Source organism: Malus sylvestris, chromosome 9, assembly GCF_916048215.2.
Source record: "Malus sylvestris chromosome 9, drMalSylv7.2, whole genome shotgun sequence".
Classification (NCBI taxonomy): domain Eukaryota; kingdom Viridiplantae; phylum Streptophyta; class Magnoliopsida; order Rosales; family Rosaceae; genus Malus; species Malus sylvestris.
Window position 1 is genome coordinate 7,692,683 of NC_062268.1, and position 15,483 is coordinate 7,708,165.

A 15,483-nucleotide genomic window follows, 5' to 3' on the forward strand; every position below is an offset into this window, starting at 1 on the left:
AATAACTTTCCATATGTGTATGTAAGTTGTTCTCTGTTAAGACCACCTCCCACCCTTGGAGATAAAGCTTAAAAATTTAAGCCAGAAAATTTTAAGTTATAACCCAGAAACTGTTTTTCCCCTCCAACCCTTATAGCTTAAAATTTTAGTCTAAAATTATTAAATAATGATTTTAGCCTAATTCTTTTTTTTTTGGTAACTTTTTTGAAAATAAAATTTATAAATTATCTTAATTTATTTTTATGAACATTTTAATTTAAATAATATTTAAATTCCGATAAGTAATTAAAAATCATACAAATACATATGTATTTATAAAGTTTTAAGTTAAATTTGATTTACATAATTTTCTTAAATTATTTTAGACGCCAAATTTAATTTTGGGCCGTCAAATCTTTTTTTTTACCATTATATTTGATCTCATTTGATCATAGTCGTTAGATTATAAGTAAAAAAACAAAAAAATGTTTGAAATATGACAGTTTTGTGGGTCCAGAATAATTTAAATCAGGCTTAAATTCAGGAGAGAATCTAGCCTAAAAATATATTTTCTCCCAAGCTTATTTTAGGCCAATAATTAAAAATGATTTGGAGAGTTTTAAAATTTATATTTTAAGTTTTATCCATAAATTGCAGATGGTCCAAAAATACTTTTCAAATAGTAGAAGGACATGTCAAACACGACAAAAGCATCCAACTTCAGTGAATGCAAAGGTGATTGGTAACTTTTCAGCTGTGTGTATGCAAAGCATATTTTGCCATATCTGCACCAACCAAAGCTATTCTTAAACTGATCTGTAATTATAGGATACAAAAGGGTCAATTTCAGACCACATGTTTCACGATGTGTGTTTAACTAACACATTTAAAAGCGATTAACGATGTTCAACAAATATATATTATTAAGATGATAACTTTTCACATTTATCATAAATAGTATGTATATCTTATCATATGTATTAATCAAATTGTGGACTAACAGAAACACGATATATATATATATATATATATATATGAAGAATTATTGTCTGATAAGAATTGTTCTGGAATTTCTTGCAACGCCTTTGTTGGTGTAGTTTGAACTCCTATTGGGGTTAAAATTGGATCAATGGGAAATTCAAAGAGGACCAGGTCAATGATATTCTGATGGTTGAACTTGTCTCACCACTTGACTGCTTCAAAATAAATATTGTTTTGACAAACATGTGCTTTAGGTATTTCATATTTTAATTGCATTGGTGACTGGTTAGCAGCACTAAGTATTTCTGTTGACTTATGAAAATATTTAGTAGGAATTAATCATTCTTGAATACAATTCAAGTCTGCGCCAGAATTAATCAAAGCAATTGTATGTGTGTGTGTGTGTGTGTATATAAGTAAATCTGAACAAGACCTATGGTCACTTATTACAAGTATGGTAGTGAATACTTAATACAATCACCCATTGACGGACATACTTGTTTGTTAGATGTCACTACAACATATATGACCGTTATCGGTGATTGTACAAAGTAGATGAATGTGGCCAAGTCCCGTGAAAGGGAAGTTTTATACTTTTACTTTTTGTTGGGTGGGAAAATCTAGTCATGTGCAAAGCAAAATGGCTGCCGATAACAGAGCAATAAAGGCATAACACCACAGCATCAACAACAACGGAGATATCAGGATTCAGGATACTGCATGTTAAATTATTCCTTCTTGAACAATGAATCTTGTTAGAATGGAAACCCATCTCTCTCAACAATGTTTCTGACAAAACCATTTGGCAAAATTCAAAGTTGCCAGTAAAATTCCATAATCCAAGAAAATTTTAGACCTAATTACAAAATACGCCCTTGAGGCTTGTGGTTGTGAACAAAAATGCCCTGGAGTTTCTAACGTGTGAGTATTTCATGTAGTAAAGTGAAAAAAATAAAAGCGTCCTGCCTTTTTGAAAACGATGCCAAGCCTCAGGGTGTATTTTGTAATCAACTCAAATGTTCACAAAACTATTTCTCAATGAAATATTAGGGGAAAAGTGATGTATATACATGCTATTTTAATTTGTTTGTAATATAGTAAATGATCATCAGAACACTCAAGTTGAACTAACATAAGTAAGCTTGTTCTTTCATGATCTAAGTATTTATCAGCTAACCTGACCTTGAGTACTGTCACCCTGAGCGTACATTTTTTTTATTGCTTCTTCCTTCTCGTCGATGAAGTCAACAAAGTTCATGACCTGAGACCATCGAGAACTCCACGAGCTTGATGACAACGATGAAGAGAGATGGTTTGCGCGCTGCTTCTTGTAGCGGACAAATTGGTGTATCACTCTCAGCAGAAAGATTACAAGCGCAGCGAGAGTGAAGGCGCCACATAATAGGTATAGACCCCAGAAGCTTATCAAGTGGAGTTGGTTAGATTCGTCGGACTCCAGCTTCTTGTCACTACGACAACCCATCTTGCAGAACCATTTCTCATGAATCTTCTGAAGTGTTCCACTCTCCGAAAGTTTCAAGATTGCAGAGGAAATGTCAATAGCAAGGGGAGAATCTCTTGGAAAAGCCTAATTCATATAGTGAATAAAGATAAGAAAAGGCCATTACACAATACTCTATAAACAAAACTTATGGAGAATAATCATAAACAATACTCATTTTAGAATTCAGATTTTCGTTTAAGTGAGCAACCACACCAGAAACGTAATATCTAATGTGAAAGACAAAGGTACTTACAAATCCCCATCCGCTCCTCGTAAATGTGTCACCAATAATTCCGAAATCAGTTTGACTTGAAAGGAATAATTCAACATAAGTAAGCTCATCTACAATAGCTGCCACCCCTCCATCATCCGGCCCTTTTCGCAGTGCAGTTTCATACTCCTCTGGGGAGCCTAGTGGAACAAGTCTCGAGCTATGAATGTAGAGGCTATCAGTCAGATAGCTATAAGCAAATGACCCTACTTGGTAGCCTATAGGCCAATTGCTTGCAATCAAACTATCAATTCCAGTGATGGGTATCGAAAGCTGCTGAACTGTAAGGATTGAAGTCAAGCTTGCAGTATAGCTTGATGTGATCACCATCAATAGGAAAAGCCATATCACCATCACCATTCGCCCAAGCGGGCTCACAGTATCTTCTTCTGTGATTGATAAGAAAGTAAATACTTTACTAAAATGTGATTTGAATGGGATGGTCGAACAGGATCAGTGCAGGCTAATTTTCTTCAATCTTTCAATAAGAATATGAACTAACGAGGAAACGGTTACATACTGCTAATCTATTAAAACTATACAAGTGCAAAACTAGTAATCTAACAGATGTGAGCTTAACAAGCTAACTTTTAGGATTCATGTTAATAAGAACTATTAGACTGCAGAGCCCAAATATTTGCTTACGATTTTTCTTAAATAGGGTTGAAAAGCTGAACCTGCAATATGAAAGAATCGAATGATGTCAGAACCACATGATCGGTTTAGTTAAAAGAAGTACATAATAATATCCATTTGCAGTAATGATATCGTACTCAAGATATTAATCTTTGAGAAGAACTGCAATGGACTCCATTTACAAAATACAGAAAACTTACGTAAAGATTGTAGCGAGTTGCCTCTTAGGGGGACCCCGAAAATCTTTGTTGACTCGATGCTCAAGAACCCACATTACCACAGCAATTATCACAAAGAAAGATGCAGTGACGCACCACATCTCCAATGAAAATGGTTTGAGAAACACCCAAGCATTTGACTTTGAATTGTCAATAGGTGCCACTATCACTAGCCCGGTGATAACATAGGGCTGAGAAAAATCCACAATCATTGTCCGGTTTTTCACAATTGCAATGTCCCCAACAGCTGCATCAAACACCTGGTGCAAAATGTCAATTAGAAGACGAGATAGATACTACGGGCACGCCACTTCTATTTAAAGTTTTCAGAACTTGACATTGTAGTCTTGTTATTTGCATATGTTGACTCCTATTCACATCATGTTTCCATGTATTGGCAACTAATGTCACCCCAAAAACCAGTCACATTTTAAGTTTTCTTTGGATTGACCAATTCTAAACTCTGTAAAGTTTACTTACGTTTTCTGCAACCATCTTCACAAGCTCATCATAACTGGGATTGGACCGGCCATCACCAAAAGGTTCAAATCTGTAAGGAACATCATACGGGACTAACTTCAGTGCTTCATTGAACACATCAATGCAGTATCCTTCGATTTTATGGCTGTTGTTCCGTTCTGTAACAAAATCAACAAAGCTTACTCTTTTTGGAACTCCAATTCTCAATGGTTTTTCATTATCTGCAATCTCCCAACCGCGTGGCCTTTCTGTATTTCCACCAGGCCACGTGACATTGTCAAGCTTCTGATCCAGTGGAGAATAGCTACTTCTTCCCCTTTTAAGAGTTTCCGGGGGAGAAACTGAAAAACCTGAATAATAAGTCCAAAAACCAACCGTACGAATTTTCATCTGATCAAAATTAATGATATCATAAATGCCACTCGCACGGCTTCTGTCTTGATCAAATTCAACGTGACCAGTTAAACCACTCATATTTGTCTCCAATAACTTCTCACGAAGAAGAGATCCACCATCAAAGACTTTAAGCTTGCCCAGCTGAATTTGAGATGGTCTCATGTCAAGTAATTTATCAAGGGCAGAGAACGAGATATTTCTGTTTTCATTCATAAAATTTTCAATCGAATGTGCAACAGCCCAAACTGTGTCATAAGCATAAAGTCCATAGACATTTAACTCAGAACTTGCTAAACCGTCTTGCTGCATTTTTTTCCACCTAGACATAAATGCACGCTTTCGACTGGACTCTGGGATATGCTTACGTAAAGTAACTACACCTTGAAGGGCAGCGAGTGAAGTTTGGTTCATTGGAGAGAATGAATCTACTGTAGTAGAAAGCCAATCTGTTGCAAACCACACATAATTGCTTGTCATCATATGAAGTTCTTTGGCGACAGTAAAGATTCTCAACCTAGGATCGGGATCAACATGAACAATATAGACACGAGGGCCAAGAAATCTGGATTTATTGAGCAAATCAGCAATGTCATTTAAATTATATTGGACAGGCAAAGCCAAGTTATGAGAAATCTTTGACATTGTTTTGTCAAGTTCATCATGTAAAGCAGATATTCCATTCCTCCCATAATCGTCATCCACAAAGACAGCAATAACCTCTTTCCACCCGTAAAAATCAATCAAACCAGCCAAAGCAGCCATTTGGTGAGCATCGCTTTGTATAGTTCGGAGAAAGAATGGGAATTGGAGAGCAGAAAGAGTAGGATCAGTGGCAGCATATGAGATAAGAGGTACTTGGAGACCATTAGCAATTTCAGAGATCATATGAGCCATTGAAGAGGTCTGTGGTCCGATTATGGCTACTATACTTTTGTCAAGCACCTGAAAAGCTGCTCCCAAAAAGTGAGCCATTAAGAAATGTGGGTTACATTGATTGCAATTCAGAGTCAAGTTGAATATCAAACGTCCCAAGAGAGGATAAGAAGCGCAACATATGGAAATATTAAAAGGAAATTAACTTTAAAACTAGACGCGGTGCCATTGAAAATGTATGTGAAAGACAAGAACAGAGTTCATGAAGGGCTAATAGTGGTGAAAGAAATCTTAAACTAATCAGAGCAGAGGTGAGAAAATTAGTGATTGATTCCACGTGTTTTGGAACTTCAAATCTACAACAAATACAAGACGTTTCCATATAATATGGAGTCATAGCAACCTGAGAATGTCCTACACATTGTCTTACAACTCACTAGCATTTTCAAAGTACCAAGGAACTCTAGATTCAATTATTAAGATGTACTACAAGAACACTAGCGATGAACTACTCAATCACTGCAAAACTACTAGTAAAACACTATAAAGCACTAAACAAATGACTTTCCAATTACACCTTTCAAGGAATCACTTGAAAGTTCCCTCAAATGGATTGCATAAAGTCATTTTCAAATCCCTCTATCCAAATTTTGTTCTACATTCCTAACAAATTTGAATGTCCCTCGTCCGAATGCACCATAACAGTTGCTAAAATCAAAATTTCACCATAGAAAAGAACAACCACTACAGCTATAAACTGGAACAAGTAATTATATTCATACGCAGAAGCAAGAATACCGATCAATTAAGTACCTTCAACGGATCCCAAGAACACACTAGAATTTGTATTCTCCATAAGCAACCTCAGCTCCGTCCCACTGAGTATTCTTGGATCTGCATTAACATCAGAGAGTGCAGCTTCCATGGCTGTCCTTGCAACTCTACCAATAACCGAGTTAAAACTAAAAATTGCTCCAATATTCACCACAGAAGGCTTCTGGCAGTAAAAACAGCTAGTGAGGAAAACCCATATCAGAAATTGCAGTGGCAAAACTACAGCACCCCTCATTTTTTTCCCTCTGCAGCAATTCCTCACAGTAAAGTCTCAAACTTTTCTAAAACCCATGTTTCAAAAGCTTCATATAATCAGTAAATATGGCATGAAAACACATAGGATATTCAGCAAACTTTGGATAAAGATTGAGGAGGAAAGCTTTACTGCTTGATCAGTGAACTACCCAGTTGAGAGCACTCATTGGTGAACTGAAAAACCCTAGAAAGTTGGTAAATTTCACCTACAAATTATTGATTTCCAGAGAAATTTTCAGTTCAACTTCACAGAACTGAAAATTTCATAAGTCCAACTGTTGAACAGTTGAAGGAAGGAGTTTGTGGTGGTTGAATGATTGAATTTGGAAGTGCAAGTGAGCATGAGGTTGGACATCATGAAAAAAAAGAATCACACTTGGATGGAAGAAGCACCAGGTCCACTTCCAAAGTCATATTCTCAAAGCTCATTATTTTTCTTAGGTTTTGGGTCTTTTATGGCCATGGAATTCTGAGACTCTCACATCTCCTACTGGAGTACGTGAAGGATAGCAAGATCCCACCTGGCAAGAAAGTAGGATGGTTGACAGTGATATCCTGAGAAACTTAGGAATCCGTGCATCGTGTCTGTTCATCATACATCATACTGTCAGTTTTTGTCAGGTAGTGTTTGTGCTTAATTTTAAATAAAAATATTTAAAATGATTTCTGACCGCACGATATACGATGAACGAACATGATTTACAGATCTCTAAAATCCTCACCAAGAGAATCCGACGAGGATCCGGATTCCTATATAGGAGGTTTCTTATCAACATTTAGTGTTTTTTATGACTTTCACACATCCTTTATTCTTTTACATTTTTCTTCTTTTCTAAGAGTGCAAGGAGAGAGAATGGAATTAGTGTAGGTTTTGTTTGTACTGCGTTTAGTGGGTGTTGTCTCACCTAGTGAGCGTTGTGGTCTTGTTTTTTATCGACAACGTAATGTGGTCTTATCTTTTAGCAATGACTTTATGTGACTTTGTTATTCGAGAATGATCGGTGTGTGCTATGATATAGGTATGATATATTGTTCCTATGACAACTCTGTAGTGGCGACGCTTGTGCTTGTGATTGTTGTGTAGGAGTTTTACTCTAATTGCTTGTTTGTGAAATGCACCCTAGATCAATGTCTTGGTCACTGGAGCAATGTACTTTATGATGATCAATGAAATAACGCTATCACTTCTCGACAAACATAATAATTTTAGTTGTTTATTGACCACACACCTCTTTACTTTCACATCTAAGAACAATTTCTAATTACAGAGGAAAAGGAAGAACAACATACTTTTTCCATGAATGGAGTAGTGAAATTAGAACATAGAATATGTTCTTCTATTTCAAAGAAGAAAACATTTTTCATTGATTCAATTTGGCAATTAAATATAGCGTGGTGTTGTTCACATACTTATTCTTACTTCTCACACATTCTCTCAATTTTCAGCTGTTGAATAGAATAAATTAAAAAAGATGAATGAAAAAAAATTAACAAAAATATCTAGGAAGTTACAAAAAAAGTACGTGAATATCACTACGCAAAATATAAAGGTTAACTTCTCTTCTTTTCTCTTTCACAAGATAAAAGCGTAGCTGTATAAGTATATTGACCGATTGTCCACTCACTTTATTTCACTATAAAATGTTTAGCCACAAAAAAATTGAAAATTGTATTAGAAAATGTTTTTGTCATTTGGGCTTCTACATGGATCTTGACATCTTGTAAATTGTGCTTGGCCCAACAGGATCTTCTCTGGATACTTTTAATGAGAATTCTTGGGATTCGTAAATCGTATCCGTTTATCGTACATCGTACAATCATTTTTTTTCGAATACTATTTGTATTTAATTTTAAATAAAAATATTTAAAATTATTTTATGACTGTACGATGTACGATAAAATGATATGATTTACAGATTCTTGAATCCTCACAAAGAGGATCCGGATTTGTGCTTGGCTTGGGAAAGCCCAAGTCTGGAGGGTAGTTTTGTAATCGTAGCAAGTGGGTGGGAACTGGATAACAAAGGCTCCATGCTCTCTCTTCAATCTTCCTTAGTCCAGAGAAGCAGAGTACGAGGGCTCTATGCCGCTCTCTAATTCAAGCATTTGTTTCTGTTCCTTCTCTTTTGGGTCAAAATTACTTGTAATAATTTGTAGTTTGAATCTTTCTGACGATTTGAAGCATTTTTCAAGAAGATTAGAATAATGGGTTGTGGAAATTGAAGGATTTTATTATATATTTCAGGTGATTGTTTTATTAAGTAGAAAATTGTTTCAAGACGATGGCTTGTATTGTAAGGTCATCTCCAACCGAAGGTTGGCCCTCTGGCCCTTCAAGAGATTAATATTTTAATGAACAATACAAGACTATATTTGCCTCCATCTCCAACCGAAGGCCAAAGGGCCAAACATAATTTATTATTTAAATTTAAAAACTATAACAACTTAAATTTAAAAACTATAACAACTTAAATTTAAAAACAACAACAACTTAAATTTAAAAACCACAACTTATATTTAAAAACTACAACTTAAATTTAAAAACTACCAATTAAATTTAAAACTACAAATTAAATTTTATGAGGAATGGTTAATGAATGGTTTAGGTATTTATAGGAAAAAATTAGAATTTTTAAGAATTAAAAAAATAATTGGCCCAAAAAACCAAATTTTTTTTTTGAATCCAACGGTAACTGGCGTTAGCTAGCCGTTGGATTCAAATTTTTGTTTAAGCATTCATGTCGGATATAACCGACATGAATAAATTTATATTAAATATATTCCTGTTGGTTATATCTGACAGGATTGCTGGAATTTCTGGCCAGCCCTTTGGCCCTTTCAGATTCCATGGGGCCCACGAGCCCTCTGGCCTAGCCCTCGGTTGGAGACGATTTTCGGGTTATTTTCAGCCCTCTGACCCTCTGGACCATTTGGTTGGAGATGGCCTAACCCTACCGTAGTTTCACATTCAAATGGTGCCGTTTCAATTTCATGGCCAGCCACTGGCCCCACTACACCCACACGTGGAAAGGTATCAAATTTATAATGCAGGTAACAAATGCAACGCAAACGTAGTACGACGGCCTTGCTGCATTTTTTTCCACCTGGACATAAGAAATCGTTTGGTATGCAGACGGGACGGGACAGGATGGGACGGAACGGAGAGGGAGCAAAGATGCCCTCGGATGGAAACAAGGAGGAAGAAGAAGGAAACAGAGAGGTTATAATTTTGTATTCCACATATGTGGAACGAGTCGTTCCAAGGGGTGAGGTGGAACGAAAATTCACCCAAAATTCGTCCCTTGGAACAGCGCGTTCCACCCGTTTTAGATGCACCAAACGTGGGACCTAACGCCTCGTCCCACTCATTTCTGTCCCGTCCCACATACCAAACGGTACCTAAATGCAAGCTTTCAAGATTCGACTGGACTCTGGGATATGCTTACGTGAAGTAACTAGACCTTGAAGGGCTGTGCCAAATAATACATATAAAAGATAAAAGGGATATTTTGTATGCGGTTATTAATTCTTAATATTCTTTGACTAAAACCTTAATGGTATTCAAAGTTTGATCAAAGTCCCTTAACTTTGTACACCTCATTATATTTCAATTAATATTTATATTTTTATAGTTTTGACATTAATTGTTTGATATTTTATGAGATTTATAATCCTATAAATTTAAAATCCCTCATTATAATACTATTAGAAACGGTTACAATAAAAAAATTCAAATATTTTGATTGAATAAATGGATAAAAACTATGTAAAAATAAGAAATAATAAATGGCAAAAAAATTGGTAGATTTCACATATAACAAAGTGGTACATTAATAAAGAAGAATGAGTACATTATAAATAAATTAGGGTACAGAAGTAACTAGACCTTGAAGGGCTGTGCCAAATAATACATATAAAAGATAAAAAGGATATTTTGGATGCGGTCCTTAATTCTTAATATTCTTTGACTAAAACCTTAATGGTATTCAAAGTTTGATCACAGTCCCTTAACTTTGTACACCTCATTATATTACAATTAATATTAATATTTTTATAGTTTTAACATTAATTGTTTGATATTTTATGAGATTTATAATTCTATAAAATTAAAATCCCTCATTATAATACTATTAGAAACGGTTACAATAAAAAAAATTCAAACATTTTGATTGAATAAATGGATAAAAACTATGTAAAAATAAGAAATAATAAATGGCAAAAAAATTGGTAGATTTCACATATAACAAAGTGGTACATTAATAAAGAAGAATGGGTACATTATAAATAAATTAGGGTACAAATAAAAGATTAAAAAATTATGAGTACAAATGATTTTTTAAAAACTATAGGCGCTAAAAGAAATTAATACATGGGTACATTATAAATAAATTAGGGTACAGATAAAAGATTAAAAAATTATGAGTACAAATGAATTTTTTAAAAATATAGGTGCTAAAAGAAATTAATACATGGGTACAAAATAAAACTAAAAAGAAAATACTACAAATTTAAAAAAATGTTGCAAATTAAAAGTGGGTACAAACTAAAAATATAAATATATGAAACAAAGTTTAGGCATAAAACATAAATATACCATATGTAATTTTTCTATCATTGATTAAATATACAATGTCACGTGACGGTATACATATGGGTACAAACACAAATAAAACTTTAAAAAATATGGGCACAAAAAGAAACTAATATATGGGTACAAATTAAAAATGAAAAAAAATGGTACAAATTAAAAATAGGTACAAACTAAAAATAAAAATATATGATAAAAAATTTGACCATAAATATAAATATACTAATTGTAACATTTTTAACACTAAAGGAATATATTTTAAAATAAAAAATATTTTATTATTCAAATAATTAATGATGTTATTAATATCCAAGAACCTTGATAAAAAATTGAAAACGAATAGAATTTTAATAAATGAAGTAGCAAAAAGAAGATTGTGAACCTAATTTCTCCAAGATAAAATTTTCAATTTGAAAAATTATTAAGGTTGTGACATAGGAAAGAGGGGGTAATGTTAGGGAGGAGGTTGGGGAGTTGGGAGGAGAATAATTTTTCTTTTAGTTTTTAATTTTATTTCATTTTAAATATTTAAATCAATAAATAATTTTATAAATAAGTTTATAATAATTTATAATTTTTTTTTTACAGAATTTAGATGGAAATGGTCTTAATTGACTAACGAAGATAAACACGATAACCAAATTGGCCAAATTAAAAACACATGAATTAAGTTGGCCCAATGACTAAAAAGGGATCATTTTAACATTTAAGCCTTTAAATTAGGAGTGCATTTTTGCTCACCACCCTCAAGTGGTGGTACTGTTCATCACCTTATTTATCACTGTTAGATGTGTTTGAATTTTGAGATTTGTGTCTATCCACTACATAAATTTCGAAATTCAAACTCATTTAATGATGATAAATAAAATGATGAGCATACACCATAATTTATGGGTTTAAATTAGTATGGTCCATGCATACGTGGCTAATTAAGTAATAAAATGGGTTCCCAAATTCTAGTGACTCTCCTCCCAAGTGTTGACGTTGGGGCGACGACACGTACACGTTGAGCGTCGTATACAGATATGCAGATTGCAGAATCCCACGTCCATCGATCGAGCTGTATATAATATTCAGGCGACGTTGATGGATGTCTTGATTATTATTCATCACGTTTGATGTCTTCCCACGGCTTACATTTGGATTACACAAATATTTGGCATGTCTAACGTATCTAGGGTTTAGGGCGATGCTGGTAGAGTTAGTTTCTCTGCTTGTTGTTTGGCCTAGTGCCTTTCTTTTCTATGAAGTCCTGCTTTTAACTAAAAAAAAAAAAAAAAAAAACGTATCTAATTTAAAATAATTTTGATAAAGTACCTAACTCATTTAATTAAGTACTTTAAACTTAACCTAACAATCGTAATGTCGGTTTGTATTGATGACAAAAACGATCTTTAATATACAACAACAACAACAAAGCATTTTCCCACTAAGTGGGGTCGGCTATATGAATCTTAGAACGCCATTGCGCTCGGTAACGCAAATTCGTTCTGGATTTATTTTCATAAGGATTCAACGTAACATAGGAGTGCCGGCTGTCGACTACCTGACGCCCTCCCCCTCCTCCTTTATCCGGGCTTGGGACCGGCAATGTAAGATAAACTTACACATGCGGAGTTGATCTTTAATATGATTCAACTTTTTTTAATAAACATCCTTATATGATGATTAAGAAAAATAACAATTTTCGTTATGATAATGTGAATAGTGAAGATTTGTTTATTGGAGTAAACGCAAGTATTTTGAATATAATTAAAGCTTTTCAGTCAAAAGAGTCTCTAAAATTAACATAACTCCTCACTTTTGGTAAAAAAAATCTCCATTAAGTAAGGATAAAATGACAAAAATGTGATTTGGCCCATTATTGATTAATTGAGAATATTTTTGTCATTTTGATCCTTATTTGACATAATTTTTCATAGAATGACAAAAATGATTGATGGTTACAAACTTAGGCCACTTCTATCGATTTCAAATCTCAAGAATCAAGTGAGGAGTTTTTTTTTTTTTTTTTGAAGAAGGTACGATATTCATTGAACATTGAAAAAACGTACAAATTATGGATAGGGTGCTTAACAGTGGGCCTCAATAAAAACATTGCTAGGGATTTCAACCCGATCAAAAGGGAAAAAGAGTGTTCCGCACAAATTAGCTAGTAATACTATCCTCTAATAATAATTCAGAAATTACATCAGGAGGCTCTTCAAACCAAGAAATAGGGTGCTCAACAGTTAGACCTAACCTCTCAAGACGGTGGGCCACTTTATTCGTCTCTCTTTGACCAAACGTAACTTTCCATTCTCTGAACTCTTGCAAAAGCTTCCTCGTATCTTCAAACAAATGCCCATAATGACCACTCTATGCTACACCTTCATTCTGAATTGCATAGGTCACCAACAATGCATCCCTCTCTACCTGAATTTGCTTCGAGCTCCACCTGCATAAAAACACAGCTGATGCCCGTGTAGCAGCAACCTCCGCATGTAGTGCATATCGCACTCTTGCTTCCCTGCCCACCTATGCCGCAAGAAAACCTCCCTTGGCATCTCTAACTATCAACCCAAAACCTCCAATTGAACCATCTTCATCCCATGCAGCATCAAAATTGCACGTTATCCATCCAAAAATAGGAGGCTGCCACCGAGATATTCGCATAGATGAGGGTTGGGTTTGCAGCAACATTCCACTTTCTAAATTCCGCCAGCCACGTTTGTGCCTTAAGTTAGGTATCCAATGGAGAAACCTCAATACCATTCCAGAGAAATTTATTACGTACTTTCCAAATACTCTAAACTAGGATAAGGAGCAACTCAAAACTTTCTTTAGAGACTTCATGCGCCATGACTCCAGCCACCCCTGAAACGCGTTCGCACTACCAGTAAAAGATTTAATTCCCAATGGACTTCCAAACCACACAGCTGCCGCTCGAGAACATTTTAACAAGGCATGTTCTATCGTCTCCTCTTCCTGATCACAGTAGCCACAAGTAGACTCCATAAGTAGACATTTCAACTTCAAATTTACTTTGGTAGGCAACGCATTCATGCATCCACGCCATACACAAATTTTCACTTTCCTCGGAACTTTTGCCCTCCATAGTGCTTTCCAAAGGAACTTTGTTTTCTCGCTAACCATTGAACCCATGTGCTCCTCACCACCCATCCCTGGGCACGATTTGGCCACAAAATACGCACTATTCGCTGTGAATATCCCCTTGGATTCTTTTGCCCAATTCAACGAATCAGCTAGATGAAATAAGCTCAATGGTATGCTTAAAATGAGGTATGCTTCTTCTTCCACAAACTAACTACACACTAACGCCGAATTCCACCGAACACCATCATCTTCCACTATTAGAGATCTCACTGTAAGAGATAGGTGCACCCCACTCGGTAACGGGCTAAGAACGCGATACAAGTTATCTCGTGGCAACCAACTGTCTCCCCAAATGCATATTTGTAGGCCATCCCCCACTCTCCACCGTGCTCCCTGAACAATAATTAATCGAGATGCCGCCACACTATGCCAGCAATAGGAGGAATTAGGCTTAACAGGCGCCTGCAAAAACTCATTGGTAGGATAATACCGAGCTTTGTAGAGTCGTGCAACAAGTGAATTAGATTGAGGAGTCAATGAACATTTTAACAGAACATAATTAAAAACAGTCTGTCAGAACATAATTATGTTATGATTTTGACAGGCTAAAAACAGTCTATCAAAATCATAACATAATTACTTATTTGTAATGAAGGAAATCATAAATCGGGACTAATTAATCTGGTTTATGGGTTTTCAGATTTTAAAATACTGGTAGGTCACTTAGCATTTCAGATATTATTATTATTATTATTATTATTATATACATCTTAATTTTAAAATATTACAAATTGAATTCTTTGTTTGGGTAAAAACTAATGAAAAGGGTTTTAAAACTTTGAGTTTTAACGATAAGGACAAAATAAAGAGTAAGTGAATAGTATCAGAATTGATTTTTTAGTGTAAAAATATGATTTTTCGTTAAAATGAATAGTACCGAGAATTTTTCGTTAAAATTTCCAAAAATTTGATTAGATTCTGTATGGGTTCTGATGAGGCACCGAATTGGGTTTGAGAGTTTTGACATTATGAGAGAGGTAAGGAGTATATAGGGAGAGAGAGAGGTAGGTGATTTGCAGAAAAGGAGAGTGAGAGAAAAACGGGAGAGAAGGGGTAGTACATTATAATTTGATTTTTGTTGTAGGCCTATTTAATTGAGCGATCTAAGGTTTAGAGAGAGAGAGGGAGGCCGGCCACTTTAGAGAGAAGAGAGATTGATTTAATTGTGAGGTGTGTTTGATTTACCCCATTATGCCTTTATTTATAGTAGTTGGAAGGGTAAATACCTTTCCCTTTATGATTACAACATTTAATAGGTAATCTAATCCTAATAGGAATATATAATACTTTCCCATATTCTCTAAGATTTACA

At 34.7% G+C, this 15,483-nt stretch overlaps 2 protein-coding genes across 3 annotated transcripts in view; both read right to left on the reverse strand.

Moving 5' to 3' along the window:
• LOC126583320 (glutamate receptor 3.4-like) overlaps positions 1-15,483 on the reverse strand; it is a 148,697-nt gene that overhangs the window by 9,832 nt on the left and 123,382 nt on the right. The gene's annotated exons all lie outside the window — the stretch shown is intronic.
• Positions 1,980-6,888, reverse strand: LOC126583325 (glutamate receptor 3.7-like). The gene is made up of 6 exons (XM_050247676.1): positions 6,152-6,888; positions 4,070-5,415; positions 3,572-3,849; positions 3,381-3,412; positions 2,718-3,124; positions 1,980-2,548 (listed from the first exon to the last, which is right to left on the reverse strand). The coding sequence occupies exons 1-6, from the start codon at positions 6,405-6,407 to the stop codon at positions 2,129-2,131; spliced, it is 2,739 nt and encodes a 912-aa protein (XP_050103633.1). The 5' UTR covers positions 6,408-6,888; the 3' UTR covers positions 1,980-2,128.

Bases quoted from the DNA above. Each gene is read 5' to 3' on its own strand.
- LOC126583325 (XM_050247676.1), bottom strand. From the start codon at position 6,407: ATGAGGGGTGCTGTAGTTTTGCCACTGCAATTTCTGATATGGGTTTTC. The intron at 5,416-6,151 runs GTACTTAATTGA...TTTTGGGAGCAG, and splicing joins GTTCTTGGGATCCGTTGAAG to CTTTTCAGGTGCTTGACAAA. The intron at 2,549-2,717 runs GTAAGTACCTTT...TATATGAATTAG, and splicing joins CGAGGAGCGGATGGGGATTT to GCTTTTCCAAGAGATTCTCC.